Source organism: Mustela nivalis (assembly GCF_964662115.1).
Source record: "Mustela nivalis genome assembly, chromosome: 10".
Taxonomy (NCBI): domain Eukaryota; kingdom Metazoa; phylum Chordata; class Mammalia; order Carnivora; family Mustelidae; genus Mustela; species Mustela nivalis.
The window spans coordinates 11,266,849-11,284,986 of NC_139029.1; the positions used below are offsets into that span (position 1 = coordinate 11,266,849).

The 18,138-nt window shown below is 56.8% G+C and overlaps 1 protein-coding gene and 1 pseudogene across 3 annotated transcripts in view; both read left to right on the forward strand.

The window, feature by feature from the left end:
- PADI4 (peptidyl arginine deiminase 4) overlaps positions 1-16,800 on the forward strand; it is a 37,417-nt gene extending 20,617 nt beyond the window's left edge. The window contains exons 6-16 of one of the 2 annotated variants that reach the window (XM_082685560.1): positions 621-746; positions 2,279-2,457; positions 2,602-2,705; positions 3,733-3,844; positions 5,196-5,303; positions 10,586-10,740; positions 12,200-12,341; positions 12,562-12,664; positions 13,600-13,667; positions 14,293-14,433; positions 15,254-16,800. In XM_082685560.1, the coding sequence (XP_082541686.1) occupies positions 621-746; positions 2,279-2,457; positions 2,602-2,705; positions 3,733-3,844; positions 5,196-5,303; positions 10,586-10,740; positions 12,200-12,341; positions 12,562-12,664; positions 13,600-13,667; positions 14,293-14,433; positions 15,254-15,421 (1,406 nt within the window). In that variant the 3' untranslated portion in view covers positions 15,422-16,800. The remainder of the gene's footprint in view (positions 1-620; positions 747-2,278; positions 2,458-2,601; positions 2,706-3,732; positions 3,845-5,195; positions 5,304-10,585; positions 10,741-12,199; positions 12,342-12,561; positions 12,665-13,599; positions 13,668-14,292; positions 14,434-15,253) is intronic. The other variant, XM_082685559.1, reaches the window with a different exon arrangement.
- On the forward strand, positions 7,906-8,938 carry LOC309841926 (large ribosomal subunit protein uL6 pseudogene; annotated as a pseudogene). Its single transcript has one exon. The product of its transcript is annotated as a large ribosomal subunit protein uL6 pseudogene (transcript).
- Positions 16,801-18,138: the final 1,338 nt, after the last annotated feature.

Below are 18,138 nucleotides of genomic sequence, written 5' to 3' on the forward strand. Positions count from 1 at the left end.
GGATGCATTTGGAAGTTGCATGCAACTGTCTCTGCCTGATGCCAAGGAGCAGCCCCTATGAAGTGCTCAGCTCTAATCATGGGTGCTCCCGGGATGACATGACCTCACCCTCCCCTGTGCATGGGCACGACCCTTAGCTCTGTTTACTGACGAGGAAGCAGAGACACGGAGAGATGAAATACCTCCCAGGATCCCACAGACCCAGGGCTCGAACCCACCACCTCTGATTCCCTTCACCCGGGAGCTAATGCCCAGAGGAGACCCCTGTCCAGCTTCCCTCTCCCCACACCTGTGTTGCCTATCATTCGGGCTGGTTCACTTCCCACTCAGGCCCAGAGGAAGAACGCATCCACTCAAATAGTTACCCAGCACACTGTCATGCCCTAGTCCTTGTTCTCGGCGCTTCTAGATGCTTCTAGGCTCGGGGGGCTGGGGACAGAGCAATCAACAAGCCAGCCGTGGCCCCTGCTTCACTGAGCTTGCCTCCTAAGCTCATTCCAAAATGAAAATCATTATTTAAATCCTGGCAAGGGCGTGATGAAGATCAAACCAGGCGACAGGGTTGAGGGGGGTGGGGTCTGAGGAGAGCCGTGAGAGAGGAGAGGGTCTTCTCGTTCCAGACCTGCAGGACATGTCCCCGGTGACTCTGAACACCAACACCCCCAGGGACTTCTTCACCAAGCACCGGCTGCTCCTCCATGTGTCCAAGTCAGAGATGGACAAAGTCAGGGTGTTTCAAGCCAGCCGTGAGTTGCCTTCGACGTTCACTTGGGGTCCCCTTCCTGCCCTGGCACAGCCCCCTCTCACCCCCCTTCAGCCAATAATTCCTGAGCCCCTGTTCAGTAGCACGTTCTAAGAACCAGAGATACAGCAGTGAGCAAGGTGGACATCCCTGCCTCTCTCCCTTCTAGAAAGGGCAGGCAGACGAAATGCAAAGAAACAAGAAGCTGGTGTCTGGTGCTGGTGAGACCAGAGGAGCTCCCTCCCCAGGACTGCTGTAACGGTGTCTGTCTCTTCCTCTCTGCCACACACACACACACACACACACACACACACACACACACACAGGACTCTTGTGTACAGAGAGTGTTGCATCCGAGCCAAGCTGACCGCGGTGTTAGGTAATAGTGTGATCGCCAGCGTCCTGCTCATCAAAGACACCATGAACTTCTCAGCGGCTCACGAGCCCCCACTGCTGAGTGCCGGGCTTGTTCGAGGCTCAGGGCATGGAGCAAAGAACAGGACAAAGCTCCTGTCCATGTGTCACTTTCCTCTTGCTGGGTTGAGAGAGACCATGTACAGAATAACTAAGTAAAGCATCTAGTGTGTCTGATGGGGTTAAATCCTGCGCTGAAGAATGTAGCAGGGAAGGGGGTGCGGTTGAGGGGTGGAGCCTGGGGACCCGCAGGAGAGGGGGCTGGGGAAAGCTTTCCCCCTAAGGTGTCATTTGAGCAGAAGGAGATATGGGAACAGTCACGCAGACACCCAGGGGAAGGGCATTCCAGGCTGTGGGAAGCTCAAGTGCAAAGGCCCTGAGGTGCGATCATTCCTATGGGGTTGAGGAAGGCAGGCAGGGAGGCTGGTGTGGCTGGAGAGCAGGATGAGGCGTTCAGGTGGTTGATGAGGGTGGAGAAGAAAGGGGCGGGGCCAGCTCCGGTAGGCAGGGGTGACTCTGCCTTCTAGTCTGAGCCCCATGGGGAGGCCAGCTGAGGGCTTTGTGTAGAGGCACGACTAGATCTGACTTACTTCCATCCCGGATCAACTTGATTAGACTGACATTGACTTAGTGGCAAACCAACTCTTTGCCTCCGCTGAGGCATCCCCTCCTCCAGGAAGCCTTCCGTGACACTTCGGGGTTCTCTCCATCACAGCACGCATTACCATCTGTCATTTGACTGTCTCTGATCCTCTTCCTTTCCCAGGAGATTGTGTACTCCTTGGGGACTAGGACAGGGACTACCTCCCTGGTCTCCCCAGGCGTCCGCTGAGAGCAGGTGCTCAGGAATGAATGAATGCCTGGTGAATGATGAATGAATGAAAGAACTGTAATGTGCATTGGACTGGTGTGTATATGGTTGGGAATGGCTCAGACTCCCCCTCCCCCATCACTCCACCCCTGGAGCCCCAGCCAGGGGACGATGTCCCACCTGATGCTTTTAGTTTCTTTGTCCTACGGTGGGCCTATTTAGCTGTGACATGTCATCCGGAGTGTGGTGGCCTCACGAAGGCGTCACGGCCCCCGGGGGAAACGAAGACCTGAGCCTCCTTTCTTCACCAGGTGGCAAACACATCTCCAGGTACAGGGTGGTCCTGGGGCCCCAGCAGCCCAGTCACCCCCTGGAGCTCCCGGGCGGCCAACACAGCGTGGACTTCTACGTGGAGGGCCTCGCCTTCCCAGACGTCAGCTTCCCGGGGCTCATTTCCCTCACCATCTCCCTGCTGGACACGTCCAACCCGGTAGGCCAAGATGGCAGCCTGAGAGGAGACCCGAGCTCCTGGGCCTTGGCCCACCTCGTGGGGGAGGGTACAGAGCCTTGCCAGGAAGCGGTAGGTTTCGGAGCCCGGCCGTGATGACAGCCCCGGCCTCACCCACACCTTTAGGATCTTCCCGCCGCCCTGCTTTTCCAAGACAGCGTGGTCTTCCGTGTGGCTCCCTGGATTATGACCCCGAACACTCAGCCCCCAGAGGAGGTGTACGTGTGCAGGTGAGGGTCCCCGGTGGGGCACAGATGCACCAGCAGGTGCCCTGGCTTCTGGCCACAGCCCCCACCCCCACCCCCGAAATATCTGCTGTTTAAATGGGGGAAAATGACTCCCACAGCAACATGCAGAAGGCTTCTGGCCCATTTGGAATAAAAAGGCAGGGTAGTGCCTGTTGCTGCTGTTTTGTCCTTGCTCTCCTACCCTAATGCAGAAGTGGGGGTGGGCAGCTTTCTCTCCCGAAGGCCCAGAGAGTTTTCTAGACCTGGCAGATGAAAGCCCTCCATCTCTGAGCCGGCCTGCCCAGGCTCAGTGGGTGGCCTGTGGACCTCCCACACCAGAGACCATTTCAAATGCTTGTTCCCGGCCAACCCCAGATCTGTGGGGTCTGGGGTCTGGGGATAGGGCCCAGCTGCCCTTTAACCAGCTGCTGTGGGGAGCCTTGGCATCCATCTCACCATCTGAGAACACCTGTTGAGTACGCTGGGGTCTCAGAGAGCCCCTCTGCTCTTCTCTTGCAGCTGCTTCCGGGCAGAAGGGGTGAGGGGTGAGCTGGTGGCTGCCGGGAGGTCAGGTCGCAGGCTGGAAGCCAGCAAGGCCTGGGTTCAAAGCCTGGTGCTGTCTAGCCATGTGGCATGACCCTTAGTGGCAAACCAACTCTTTGCCTCGGCTGAGGCACCCCCTCCTCCAGGGGGGCCTTGAGCGTTGACCTTGAGCATTGACCTCCTCATTGTGGCTTCTCCCAGATGGAAGGGGAGACTGCTGGTCCCCTCAGGGATTGCTGTAAGAGTTCAGTGAGATGTTTGCTGAGAGCAGAGAGAAAGGATGAGCCGGCATTGCCATCCAGGCCACGAGCATCTCCCGAGCGTCTCCTGAGCGACCACTGTGCCCCTCCCCCCATCCATCCAGGCCTGAGCTCCTGCTCCACCCCTAGGGACCCTGCAGGGGTGCAACTTGCCCCCTCAGAGCCTGGCCAAGGCCACCGTCTGCTGAATCCAGAGCCCTGAGAAGCTTTTTTCTTGCCCTTTCTAGGGTGCTTGAAAATGAGAACTTCCTGAAGTCAGTGATAGCTCTAGCCAAGGAAGCCAAGTGCAAGGTCACTGTCCCCTCCGAGGAGCAGAGCAATGATGACCGGTGGATGCAGGTCTGTGCCCCGTGGGGCGGGGGGGTGGGGTGGGTGAGACACACAGGGTGGATCTTCCTGAAGGTCAGGGGACATGGGAGGCCCAGGCTCCTGGGGCTGGGGGCCACCCTTCCTCAGATGGGCAGGAAATGAGGCGCTTCTGAGGGCCCGGGCATGTGGGGGCTCAGGCTGGTGAGTAAAGCGACCTTTACAGCCAGCCACAGCCTGTCTGGCAGGGTCACCAAGGTACAGGCCACCTTCCTGCCTGGAAACTCTCAGATGCCCCGGAAATGACGCGAAGCTCAGAGGGTTGGAGCTCAACCCATCCCTCCAGGGGTGGATCCCAGCCAGCCTCCCTGGGCTCAGCCACCACACCAGGCCACACCCCTGCTCCAGCACTTTCCATCTCCTCCCTCTCAGCCTGCCTCCAGCCCCACCCCACCCCAACCTGGCGATCCCTCACCTTTGGCCAGCCTGCCCGGTGGCCACACTATCCCCCTGTTCTGTGCCAGGCTGCCCATCAGGCCATGAACTCCCCAAGGGCAGAGACTGAGTCTCACGCAGCTCAGCACCCCAGCACCCGGCACGGGGCAGTGGCTGCAGGCGGCTGGCAGACCCACCCGAGCCTTCTTGCCACTCTCTTGCTTTCTCGGGCTCTTTGCCCTCCCGCGGCATTCCCCCTGCTCCCACCTCCTCCATGCCTCCGCGCCTGCTCTTCCCTCTCTCCGCTGTCCTCCAGGTCCCGTTCTTACAATCCCAGCTAGAAAGCCTCCCCTGCAAAAATCTCCCATCTGTCTCCCAAACCCACAGAGAACACCCCTTCCTTTCTAGAAGTCCTGTCTGGGCTAAGTCAGACAGAACAGTATAAAAGTGCTGGTAGCTCCGTCTTTGACCTACAAGAGTGGCCGTTTCAGGGGGGGGTCATAGGGGAGTCCCGTCCAACATCACCTCTATCAGAATACAGGCAGAATTTGCACCAGGTGCACTTCGGAGCCCTCCCCACTTCTGCTCTGTGGGCAAGGCTGGGTCTGAACTGCCCCCCCTTCTCTGCCTGTCTCAACCCCATCAGGAGCCCCTCCTTCCTGACCCATCACATCCTCACACTGGGTGCTCGGTGACCAGCTCCCCGAGGACAGAGCCTGAGGCTCGCTTACCAGGTCCCCAGCACCTACAGCACTCAGCCCCTGCACTCACCAGCAGTGGGGGTGAGCCCTCTTGTGCACACACGGGAAGACAAGCTCTGTTCCCTCCTGGAACACTGCATGGGAATTTGCCCTTGACCACAGAGGAAGAGTGGATGGGTCCATGCCCCCTCCTTGCACTGGGTGTCACGGCCATGCCCATCAGCCCTCCTTCCCCTCCCCCTGCACAGGACGAGATAGAAATCGGCTACATCCAAGCCCCACACAAGACCCTGCCTGTGGTCTTTGACTCTCCGAGGAACAGGGGCCTGAAGGAGTTCCCCATCAAATGCCTGCTGGTACGTGCTGGTGAGGCTGCAGCTGCTGAGATCCCCCCGCCCAAGGCCCCCTTCCTCACCACCTGTGGCTGAGCACCCGGGCTCCATAGCAGGAGCCCTTCCTGCTGGGGCAGCGATCACGCAGGTGGGCCATGACCTTTTTGTCGCCGCTGAGATAAGATCTGGCTCCCCCTTTCCCAAAGCTCTTTCCAGCCGTGAGTTCGGCCTGTCCTCAAAATAGCCCTGCCAAGGACATCGGGTCTGGCTGTGGCTTCCTTGTCCCATTGAAGATGCTCTTGCTGCAAGGTGTGGTGGGTTGGGCCAGGACTGGAACCTTCTTCGGTGTCTGGCTGGAGGCTCTGTCTTTTGGGGAAGGAGAGTCTGGCCTTTGTGGGGGATATGGGGTGGGTTTGGGGATCAGAGTGGTCATTTCCCAGGTGTGACTCTGCAGGTGTTTGGGGGTGGGGTGACATGTCGGTGAATCAAGCTGGACTAGCCCGGCAGGATCGCGTAAGCTCAGCGCAGAATGCTAACGAGGGGAATAGTTACGTTCATCGAGCGTGCGTCCTGGGTCAGACATGACGCCAAATTCTTTACATGCACTGACTCATTTAATTTGCCCGGCAACCTTTAATCTAGATATTATCACAAGGCCCATTTTATAGATTAAGAAACAGAGGCTCAGAGAGGGGCAACCGCTTTTCCAAGGTCACACGATGAGAGGAGAAGCTGGCACCGAAACCGGGCGGGCCTGGCCCCGGGGAGCTCTGTACCCCGTGTGCTGCCAGGCGCGCACCCCGGGTGCTGAGAGCCCCTGACTCCAGGCGCCGAGGAAGCACGGAGGAAGGGGTGTGGTGTGTGGGGTGCAAGGTTTGCTTCCCCGGGAGCACCCTGAGCCCCAGGGAAGAGGAGGCAGCCCTGCCCACACAGGAGGCTTTGAAAGGAAATCTGAGTTCAACTCAGCGACTCGTCTGAGTCTCGCTCACTCCCCTGCCCTGGGTGGTGATGATGGAGAGACTTCGTTGGGTCCATGGCGTCTCTTCGACTGGAACCAGGTTACCCCTATTTCAGGACCACCACGGGGATAAATAATCCTGCTGGCCCGTGGGGACCCTAGCCCATCCCCCTGCTCTCAGCCCTGCTCTGCTCAGCGATGGTCTCCCACTGCCATGCTCCCAGGGTGACAGAGGCCAGATGTTCTGACATCACCAGCCACATCTCCCGAGTCCTTCCAGGCAGATGGACACTTCAGCACAGGGGTCCCCGCCTCTCCCACACCCAGGCTTGGATGAGAGGCTGCGACGTGTTCTTAGGCAAGCATGGCTGTGGTTTTCTGACGCCCATCATTCAGGAAGAGAATTGGGCTCAAAGTCAAACTCGTCACCAGACAGCGTCCCCATCGGCTTTTCCAAACTCATTGCGGGCCACTCTCCCCATCCCTCACCCAGCTCCAAATCCCACAGGCCTCCTGCCCGTTCTTCAAATGTGCCCAACTGCTCCTCACCTTTGCATATGCCGTTCCCTCTGCTCACAATGCTCTTCCTGCTTCCCATGCCTGACGGTGTCCCTGCCTCCAGATCTCGGCTGCAGTGCTCCCCACTGTGAGACCATCCCTGGCGTTGAAGGACGCCCCGCCGTGGTCCCTGGCATTCTGGGCTGCGGCACCTCGTTGGTTTCTTCGGGACTGTTTTGTTATAAATCACTGCCTCGTCATCTCCCTTTTCACCCCTCAGGGGCCGCTTAGCGCACAGCTTGACGCACGGTGGGTATTCTTCCATTAGACCATGTCGGTAAATGTTACACCACCTATAAGCGGAAAACCAGCGGTGCTTACTGTAAATAGAAAGCAAGCTGGGAAGGGAAACAGTTAAAACACAATAGCGCTATTAAAGCCAGCTCAGTGCGAGTGAGTGCGAGAGGTGAGCCCGGGTGTGCTCTCTGGTTGTGAAAACAGATCAGCAGGTTTCAAGAATGGATTTGCACACTCTGGGGCTTCAGTGAACAGAGACTCGAGGAGAGCGGACAGGGTGACAGGTGTCTAAGTCTGAGCCGGAAATAGTATCAGGTGGCATGTGGGGGTGTCCCCTGCCCCTCCCACTCCTGGGGGCAGGGGGCAGTTCTGCAAAGGGCGCACCTTCATTCACCTTCAGAAATCCAAGCCTGCAGCCTGTGGAACTGAGCCCCTCTCATGGCAACAGCCAAGGCCGTGACTCATATGAACTTATTGTTCATTCATCATATATCCCTGGAGCCCATGCTCTGTGCCCAGCCTTGCTCCAGGCACTTGGAATCTATCAGCAAGCAGTGCCAAAGATCCTGCCCTCGTGGAGGTGACATCCTGGCCCAGAAAGACAGACGATAAACAAGCAGTATGTTGAATAAGTAAATTATATTGCGTGTTGGAAAGTGGAATCTAGTGCTGTAGGAAGAAAAAAACAGAATCAAGGGGCTCCCAGGTGCCAAAGTGGTGGGGTGGGGGAATTACATTGCAATTCTAAATAGGATGGTCAGGGTAGGGCCCCTTTGGGAAGCTGACACTGGAGCAAAAACTCCAAAGAGGTGAAGGATTTGGCTGTATGGATGTCTGGGTGGAGAGTATACAAGACAGAAGAAACAGCCAGTGCAAAGGTCCTGAGACAGCAGCAAGACTCGCATGTTGGGTGAAGAGCCAGGAGGCCAGAAGGGGCAGAGCAGAGTGAGCAGGAGGAAGGGTGAGGTCTCTGTGCTGCATCTCATCTACTGAGGACCAAGAACTGTTCTCAGCCTTGGACCATGGATGTTCCAGAAAATGTTGACATCACTCGGGAAGGGACTCACTGTTATTGTGAAGGGACCCAGGGGAGCCCTGCAGAGGGACATCAATCACATCAGTGTAGGAGTCAGTCTCCTTGCAAAGAAGAAGAGGCTCTACGTGGACAAATGGTGAGCACTAGACCAGAACTGCCTACCGTTTGCCCTGTCTGTACCATTGTAGTTGTGTACAGAGCACGGTCAAGGGCGTGGCCCCTGGGCTCCCTTTCCGGAACGAGGTCTGGGTACACTCACTTCCCCATCGACATTGTTGTTCAGGAGAATGGTTCTCTTGTTGAAATCCAAAATTTCTTGAGTGAAAAATACATCTGCAGGGTTCGGATGAGGCCGGGTGTTGAGCCCAGAAAGATGAGTTAATTCTTGAAGGAAACGACATTGAACTTGCCTCAAACTCAGCAGCTTTGATCCCAGCAAGCCACAGGCGTTAAAAATAAGGATATTGGGAAATTGGGGGACGGTGTCTACGTTTCTGAAAAAGGAACGGTTCAGTGGACCAACGAGTCAGATCTAAGCTGTCCAGCTAGAGAAATAGCAAGATGCCGGGTGATTTTCCAGGCTCATTTGCGATGTTTGAAAGATACAATAAAAGCTGGATTGATGTGGAGGAAAAAAGGGAGGGAAAGGTGGAAGGAGAGACTGTCAGAGAGATGGAGAGGACAGAGCAGGGGGCAGGTCCTGTGGGCAGGCGGTGCGGGGAGGGAGCAGGCACCGTAACCCGGTGAGAGGCGATGGGCCTGCAGGTTTGGGCATGAAAAGGGGCCACATTCTGGACATGCTTTGAAGGGGCCCGGCCGACAGGTCCCTGACCCCTGTGAGAGAGAGGGAACCCCAAGCTGACGGCAGGCTTTAACAGTGGCCATCCTGCCCTGAGGTGGGGAGGACTGTGGGAGGGGACGGGGGATGAGGGGAGAGGGGCCGACTGGTCCGCCGGGGGCGAGTGGGAGATTTTTGGTGGACGCCCAAGTGGGAAGTCAAGCAAGCAGCGGATGGCCGTCTAGGGTTAGTGGGGATGTGCAGACAGGAGGGAGACACGTGGGGTTGTCAGCACGTGGTCAGTGTTCTGTGAAACTGGGTGGCAGCACCAAGAGGAAGAGAATTGTAGGGAATCAAAGACTAGGGACTAGGCTGGGGACTCCCTGTCCCATACACAGGAGACTGAGAGGACCCAAGAGCGTGCAGTGTCGGGAAGGCCAAGCACAGGACATGGGTGTGACCAACTGACTCCCCGATGCTGGTGGGCACTGCCTTTTGGGCTCAGCGTTGGGGTCATGAAGTTTCTAGGGCACAGTGGGCATGGGAGTCAGGCTGGTATCGCTGTTAAGAGACAAAGGGAGGGGGCGCCTGGGTGGCTTGGAGGGTTAAGCCTCTGCCTTCGGCTCAGGTCATAATCTCAGGCTCTTGGGATCGAGCCCCACGTGGGGCTCTCTGCTCAGCAGGGAGCCTGCTTCCTCCTCTCTCTCTGCCTGCCTCTCTGCCTACTTGTGATCTCTCTCTGTCAAATAAATAAATAAAATCTTTAAAAAAAAGAGAGAGAGAGAGACAAAGGGAGAAGAGGGATTGGGAATGATTCCCCTTTCGTAGAAAGCTAGGGCTAGTGCAGTAGACAGAGTGGTGTCCTCAAACACGACCTTGCCCTAATCCCCAGGACCTGATGCTTTCTTTCGGCAAAAGGACTTGGCAGGTGTGATTAAGTCAGGGACCCCAAGATGAGGAGGTGCCCCTGAGTTATCTGACGGGCTCTGTACCATCATGGTGCTCCTTGGAAGAGGGAAGACAGAGTGGGAGAAGGCATGTGATGGTGGAAACACAGGACATGAAGTTGAGGAAAGAGGCCACCAGCCACTAGAAGTAAAAGAGCAAGGAAACAGACTCAGAGCCTCCAGAGGGAGCTGGCCCCTGGGGTTAGTCCAGTGAGAGTGCTTTCAGACTTCTGAGCTCCGTAGACGAAAGAGAAACCATGTGTGTTGTTCTAAGCTACTAGCTGCATTCCCCCAGCCACAGGAAACGCACAGAGGGGGTGAGATGTGTCACCAGCCCATTCTTCCCATGAAGATCCACACAGGGACATCACAGCCCCTTGGTGAAGCCGGTTCCAGCCCAGTCAGGACGGAGCACCATGTGGTCCTAGAGGGCTTGCTGGAGACACAGCTCAGATCCCTCCACCAGCTGGCTGTGGGGCCCGAAGAAGTCACCCACCACTCTGACCTTCATTCTTCTCTGCAGAATGAGGACAAAAATGATATTTCATAGATTTGTTATAATGCCAGAGTTAAGGTTTACAAAGCAGCAGGCACGCATGGGGCACCCCATAAGTGCTCCTCCCTTTTCTTACCACCTGAGTCAGCGCTCCTGTGGCATCCTGCAGATCCTAGCGGTGCCCGCTCGGTGCCAGCCCTGACTACTACCGGATCCTGCCTGTGACCTGGCCCCCACCCTGCTCTCATGCAGGGATCACGCTCTCTCACGCTTGGCCATTGCTTCTCCCATCTCAGGGTCCGGATTTTGGCTACGTGACTCGCGAAACCACGACCGGAGAGGCTTCTACCTTCGACTCCTTTGGAAACCTGGAAGTGAGCCCGCCAGTCACAGTTGGGAAGAAGAAATACCCTCTGGGCAGGATCCTCTTTGGGGGCAGCAGCTACCCCAGGTGAGAAGGGAAGGGGCAGGGGGCGCCTGGGAGGCTCAGTCGTTGGGTGTCGGCCTTCGGCTCAGGTCATGATCCCAGGATCCTGGGATCGAGCCCTGCATCGGGCTCCCTGCTCCACGGGAGGCCTGTTTTCTTCCTTCCCCTTCCCCCTGCTTGTGTTTCCTCTCTTGTTGTGCCTCTCTCTGTCAAATAAATAAATAAAATTTTTTAAGGCAGGCGGAGGAGCAAGGAGGGGGAGACCCAGGCATGTCATGGAAAAGCAGAGGGTACAACAGAAGCTTTCCCTACATGCTCCCAACCCAAGAGCCTCAACAAACTTTAGGGACTTAGACAGGAATAAAACACAGAGCAAAGAATAAAGCTTAGGAGCCCGGCGGGCCCAAGCTCAAATGCAAGCGCTGCCACTTACACTCTCTCCATCAGTGAACACTTATTGAGCACCTACTGTGTGCCAGGCACTAGGCAGGTGCTAGGAAGGAAGGCAGCCATGAGCCTAACAGACAAGGCCTTGCTGCTATTCCAGTAAGAAAGACACAAAGGGGGGCGCCTGGGTGGCTCAGTGGGTTGGGCCACTGCCTTCGGCTCGGGTCATGATCTCGGGGTCCTGGGATCGAGTCCCGCATCGGGCTCTCTGCTCGGCAGGGAGCCTGCTTCCTCCTCTCTCTCTCCTCCTGCCTCTCTGCCTGCTTGTGATCTCTGTCTGTCAAATAAAAAAATAAAATCTTTAAAAAAAAGAAAGACACAAAGGTAAACAAGTAAGATAATTTCAAAGAGCAAAGAATACAAAAAAGACAGGGACAGAGGAGGAATGGGAACTGATAGGGAGACTAGGGAGGGCCTCGCTCATGAGGGAAGGCCCGATGACAATAAGGACATGGCCATGGGGAGAGCTGTGGTAGAGGGTTCCTGGAATCTCAAAGAGCATGTGCAAAGGCCCTGTGACAGGACTGAACCTGGTGTGTTCAAGAAGGCCAGAGTGGCTGGAAGAGACTGAGTGAGAAAGAGCAAAGGACTAGATCAGGAAGGCCCTTGGAGGCCGGAGCAGGAAGATAACTGCAGGCCACAGAGGTAAAGGAACGTCCCCAGAGCTACATGGTTAACAAGGGATTACCTACTGAGGTCGGATTGGCTCTCCCTGTCACTGTGGATAATACGGGTTAGCCCCATGTTTACCCACAACCCCAGCATCTGGACTGAGCCAGTGGGCAGTGCTCTCGGAGGCCGGGCTCTGGTCGTACTCACTGGACTGACGTGGTGTCTCAGTTTCCCTCAAAAAAACTGGAATGGCCAATGGTAAACTCCTCTGATGTTTGAGGATAGAATAAAGTTATCCAGGCTTCTTCTGAGTCCCTTCCCTAGCTGAAGGAGAACCTCGACCCCCTTGGCAAGCCTCCATGCCCTCAGAGGCCCCCCGTTGCCCCTCGCACCCTGCAACGCTCCCCTCATCCTGTGTCGGCAGCACGGAGAACCACGAGATGAACCAGGCCGTGCAGGACTTCCTCAGCGCCCAGCAGGTGCAGGCTCCGGTGAGGCTGTTCTCCGACTGGCTGTACGTGGGCCACGTGGATGAGTTCCTGAGCTTCGTCCCAGCACACAAGAAGGTGCGCAGTCTGGGGGGGCTGCCTGAAGGAAGCCACACGCCTGCTCCCTGGGCTCCCAAGCATTGGTCTGCACTCTGCTTGGGAGGCCTGGCCTTATAAGCGTGACCAGCTCCCCGTCAATCCCAGAAGGGGCCACAAAGGAGACCGGCAGCCTAGGTCTGCGCCGACACTTCTGGGAGCCCCAGGGGCAAAGCTCTGAGCCCAGTGTTTCTGCCCCCAGGGCTTCAGGCTGCTCCTGGCCAGCCCCAGGTCCTGTTACAGACTGTTCGAGGAGCAGCTGGAGAAGGGCCACGGGGAAGCTGCGCTGTTTGAAGGCGTCAAAAGTAAGTTGGCTCTGCCTTGTTCTGGAATCTCAAAGAGCATGTGCAAAGGATGTTCTTCCATCCAAGGTCCTTTCTCTGCCTTCATGCGGTCGCCCACTGCCAGATGGGGGCCTTTGGGCAACGGCTCTCCTCTGAGCACCTCCTATGCCCTGGGCACGACGCTGAGCTCCAGGGATGCTGTGTGCACAGGACGGAGTAGCGCCCACTGTCACGGGGGTTGGGGGGCAGGTGCTCATTCACAGTCCTGGGAAAAGTAGTCAAGGAAACAATGGTGACACAGGCGCTTTAGGAGTATCTGGGAAGAGTTCAAGGGAGGCTTCCTAAAGGAGGCAAAGACCAAGCAGGAACACGAGGAAGGAGCAGGAGTTCGCCCAGTGGGGCAGGCAGTGGGAGGAGAGGAAGAGAGAGATCTCAGACAGAGGGAACAGTGAATGCAAAGGCACAGAGGCAGGAGAAAACGAAATGTGTTTGAGGACGTGAGGAAAGTTCAGTCTGGCTCAAATGATGATTGAATGGAAGGAAGGAGGGAGGGAAAGAAAGACCTTCTCGTTGGAGCACAGAAGGGGACCCTAAAGTTCGCAGACATGCGCTGGGTCAGTGTTGGTAACTCCCCGCGGATGGGAGTTTTTATCTAATATCTACAGCATGTTGCGTGGCATCGGACCATGGTTAGATCTCCGTTGGCCTCTTGGGAGCTGGGATCCCTCTGGAAATACTTTAAAGGAGTGAGAAACACTTTGAAGGAGAACTTACACTGATAAAATACTTTATTAAAGGCCGTTGCCTCCTCGATGCTCGCCACAAACCTGCGCCTTAGAAATTATAACTGCCCCCATTTTCTAGATGGGAAAACTGAGTCCCCACTGTGCCTACTGGGAAGAGGGACATCGACCTCTGAATTCATCTTCATTCTTTTTCCTTTTCCTTCATGACAGGAAAAAACCAGAAAATAAAGGACCTTCTGAAAGACAAGAAACTGAAAGAGCATAATTCATATGTGGAGGTACTGGCCTGGGTGCCCAGCCCAAGGGGACGCCTCAGCCCAGGGGGACCGAGCCACCCACCCCACCGCTTTCCCCTCCCTGGGAGCCGTAAGGCAGAGCCTCCCACTGGCTGCGGGTCGGCTTGGTGAATGGCTTTGCGATTTGGGTCAATGTGTGTGGGACAGACAGACGTCAGTCACCACTGTGTGTTCCCACAGTGGTGGAAAAGAGAGAAAGAGCAGTCGGGAAAGCTGGAGCCACAGCAAGACAGGGGACACTCTCAGAGACAGAGGGACTGGCAGGAGAGAGGCCAAGTGCTAGAAAGACACAGAGTGACCGTAAAGATGGGGACACCGAGGCAGAAGCCAGAGGCAGAGGGACTGAGCAGAACAGAGGGAGGGAAGGAGGAAAGAGAAGGAAGGGCCCATCACTGTCTTCCTGGCGCTGTCCTTGGTCCTTCCCTTGGCCAGGCCTCAGCTCCAGACCGCCCTCCCCCACAGCTGTCCCCACCCCTTCCCCGTGGCGGCTCTGTCATGCCCCATCACCCCCACCCAGACCCTCCACCTTCTCAGCGTCCCCGCCACCCGACCCCCATGCCAGTTGGCTCCACCCTGCCCACCGCACCCCCCCCCGCCACGCCCCTAGAGCTGCATCGACTGGAACCGGGAGGTGCTGAAGCGGGAGCTGGGCCTGACCGAGCGGGACATCATCGACATCCCCCAGCTCTTCAAGCTCCAGGAAGAGGTCAAAGGGACCCTCAAGGCCAAAGCCTATTTTCCAAACATGGTGAGGAAGGTGGTCTTTGGGGTCAGCCCACCTTTGCCAATGGCCTGAAGTCAGAGACCCTGGGCACAGATCGGGGTGGGGGGCTGGCTGTCGGCTTGGGGGTCTGCGTGGCCGCGGGCAGTTCCCAGGGTGGCTCTGGGCATCTCACAACCACCCTGGGAGCCCAAGACTCTCAACGCTCCCACCTCAAAGATGAGGCACAGAGAAGTCGGGTCTCTGGCAGTATGGGATTCGGGGCTGGGTCTCAAAGCTGTGGGTCTGGCTGCAGAGCCCATGCCCTCACCACATGGCACTGCCCGCTGTGGACTTCCCTGTGCGGGGCGCCGTGGGTGGGCGGTGGGCAGAACAAGTGGCTGAGCTTGGCTCTCGGGTCGCATTTGGAAGGGATAAGTGGGGGGGGGGGGACACCATTTCAGATGGTCCAGGAAGGCCTCTCTGAGGCCACGAGGCTAGCATGGCCCAGGCTGGGTGGATTCTGTCCCGTGAAGGGGGGACTTGAGGGAGATCCCACCTTTGGTGATAACTCTTAGCCGTTTCTGCCCCACTCCCTGCCAAGCACCATCTCAAAGCCACATCTATTGTATTGTTACAGTCCCTGTGCCCTGACTCTGTCTCTCCAAAGGATACGCGAGGGCCAGGCAGAAACCTCACCCAGTTCTGCTGGGGCCCCGCAGCCGCCCTCTCCTGCTGGGACTGGAGGTCACGTTCAGGGAGGAGCCAGGAGCCCCCCCCCCCCACGGACGTCAAACTGGTTTCCCTAGGTCACTGGGGTTCCAAGATGGTGCCTCAAAGCTGGTATTTTGGATTTGTTCTGTTTTAGGCATCAAGGGACCACACAGGATTTTATTTGGAAGAGGTTCTGTGGCTAAAACAAGGCAGGAGGGGGCATCTTGACTACAATTCCTTGGCCCCAGGCATTTTGTTTCTCGGTGTTAGCTCCGCCAGGTTTCCCAGGCAGGAAAGAAGGCTGATGCCTAGCAGGGGATGAGGCATGGGGAATGAAGTCATCGGCGCCACTCTGTGCCTGGGCTGCTGGAGGCTCTGGAAGGAGCCTGAGCACGAGCTGTGACTCACCCCAGGAGCCCACAGTGAGAGGTCGGGTCGTGGGTGTGGAACAGGCTGAGAAATTCAGGGTACAAGACTCACAGCAGGGGCTGGGTCTGGACCATAACAGAGAATGAGAGGCCCGTCCCCGACTCCTGAGCCCCAGAGACAGACCCCACACCTGTTCCGTGAGCCTGACATCTGAGCATCACAGCAACGGAAACCCCCTTGGGCTCATCTGGCTGATGAGGCTCAGAGAGGTGAAGCGACTTGCCTGAGGTCACACAGCGGTTGAGGAGACGGGCTGGGATGCAAACCCATGTGGGCCTAGAGCCAGAATCCTCCTCCGCTCACCTCCAGTATAAGGGAGGAAACAGTCATTACCTTAAACGATAATACACGGAGAGTGACACCAAAAAGGTAGTCCTTTATTCATCCAGTCAACGGATACTTACTGAGAGCCTGCGATGGGCCAGGCGTCGGGCTGGCAGCCGTGGGAGGACCCCAGAGGAGGAGCACTGACTCGGAACTCATGGGAGGCTGCGCAGAGGCCGTACAACTTGAGCTGGGCCTGGAGGGACAGAGAATTTGCCAGAAGGTGGCAGAGGGGGAAGGAGAGGGTAGCGGTGAGATCATGGGTGCTGGAGTCCGACAGAATTGGGTATAAGGCCCAGACCAGCAGGGCGGCTGGAGGTGGCCCACTTGACCTGTCTGGGCCTCTGTTTCCCCATCTGTGAAGTGGGCTGCTAGTGCGGAAGGTCAGAAGGAAAAGGGGACCCATGGGCAGGGGATGCAGGCTGCACACCGTTGGCCCCGCGCTGGGACCCCGCTCCTTTGCAGGTGAACATGCTGGTGCTGGGCAGACACCTGGGCATCCCCAAGCCCTTCGGACCCATCATCAACGGCCGCTGCTGCCTGGAGGAGAAGGTGCGCGCCCTGCTGGAGCCGCTGGGCCTGCACTGCACCTTCATCGACGACTTCTACGCCTACCACGTGCGGCACGGGGAGGTCCACTGCGGCACCAACGTGCGCCGGCAGCCCTTCTCCTTCAAGTGGTGGCACATGGTGCCCTGAGCCTATCCCCTGCGTACCCTCCCCCCCAGGTCCAGCCAGAGGTGCTGGGACCCTGCAGTGTGGCGTTGCAAGAGCTCTGGGGGACAGGTCAGCTCCCTGGGCGTGGCTACCCTCCCGCGGCAGCTTGCTCCCTTCCGCGGTGCCCTGGAGCCCCTGGGCACCCCCTCTGAAGATCCCAAGATAGACCCGTCCTTGCAAACTCATTTCTGCTGTGAGAGGCTGCAATAAAGCTGTATAATCTTTTTGTCAGGGAGGTCACGCTATCATTGCTCTCATTCGTATATTCCCTCGTTGTCATGGTCAGATTGAATGTTACCAACGGGAAGATGCTACAGGATGTGTTGAACGTCAGTGTTACGACGTGTGGCTTTTCCTCCCAGGTCAATATTTGGTCTGTGAAATCTTCTGTGATCTGAGCCCAGCTCATTCTAAGTTCCCACGGAGACTTTGGGGGTGGGGGGGCAGGAGGAGGGCTGAGCCCCGAGGATACGGCCCATCTCCCCTCTAAGCTGCATTGACGTCGGTTCCCCTGCAGCCAGCCGGGAGAGCATCCCGGGACATACAGTCGCCTGTCTGATGATTCACGCTCACATGTATGTGTGAAAGACACACCTCAGCTGTGTGTTTCATGATAAAGAAATATACAGGAGGGGCGCCTGGGTGGCTCAGTGGGTTAAGCCGCTGCCTTCGGCTCAGGTCATGATCTCAGGGTCCTGGGATCGAGTCCCGCATCAGGCTCTCTGCTCAGCAGGGAGCCTGCTTCCTCCTCTCTCTACCTGCTTCTCTGCCTACTTGTGATCTCTCTGTCAAAAAAAAAAAAAAAAAATATATATATATATATACAGGAAGCATACCAGATTCCGAGCGCCTCAGCAGGCAGTGCGACAGGGACAGTCACGTCCGCCTGGGACGTCTCGGGAGACCCCAAAGGGATGCATACAAAGTTCCAAGGGGAAAGGTGGGGCCGGGAATTGCATTCCTGTTCATGCTGTCCTTTGAGGAAAAGGCAACAGACGGCCAGTGCTAGAACACGACGGGGCATGAGTGTGAGGATTTGACTGCCCTGTGAGATCCATCCAGACACCAGCGAATTCTCTGTGTCCCTCACATGTGTGGTTCCCATTCCAAGCCCCGCAAAGGAGCTTGTGTGATGCTGTCCCCAGGCTACCTAGAGCTGGGTGTGGCCCATAGCAGGAGCCGGGGGGTTTTATGGGATGAAGTCACTTGTCTCCCTCTGTGTGCCTTGTGTCTGGTTTCTTTTATGGCCATGACACAGAGACTTAGGTTCCTCTATAGATAATGAAATCTGATGCCTTCAGCTTTTATTTTATTTTTTTTTATATTTTATTTATTTATTTATTTGACAAACAGAGATCACAAGTAGACAGAGAGGCAGGCAGAGAGAGAGGAGGAAGCAGGCCCCCTGCCGAGCAGAGAGTCCGATGTGGGCCTGGATCCCAAGACCCTGGGATCATGACCTGAGCCGAAGGCAGAGGCTTAACCCACTGAGCCACCCAGGCGCCCTTGCCTTCAGATTTTAAAAATGAAGAGCAGACCTTGGCCCCATAGAGTCTGTAATGCTCAGAA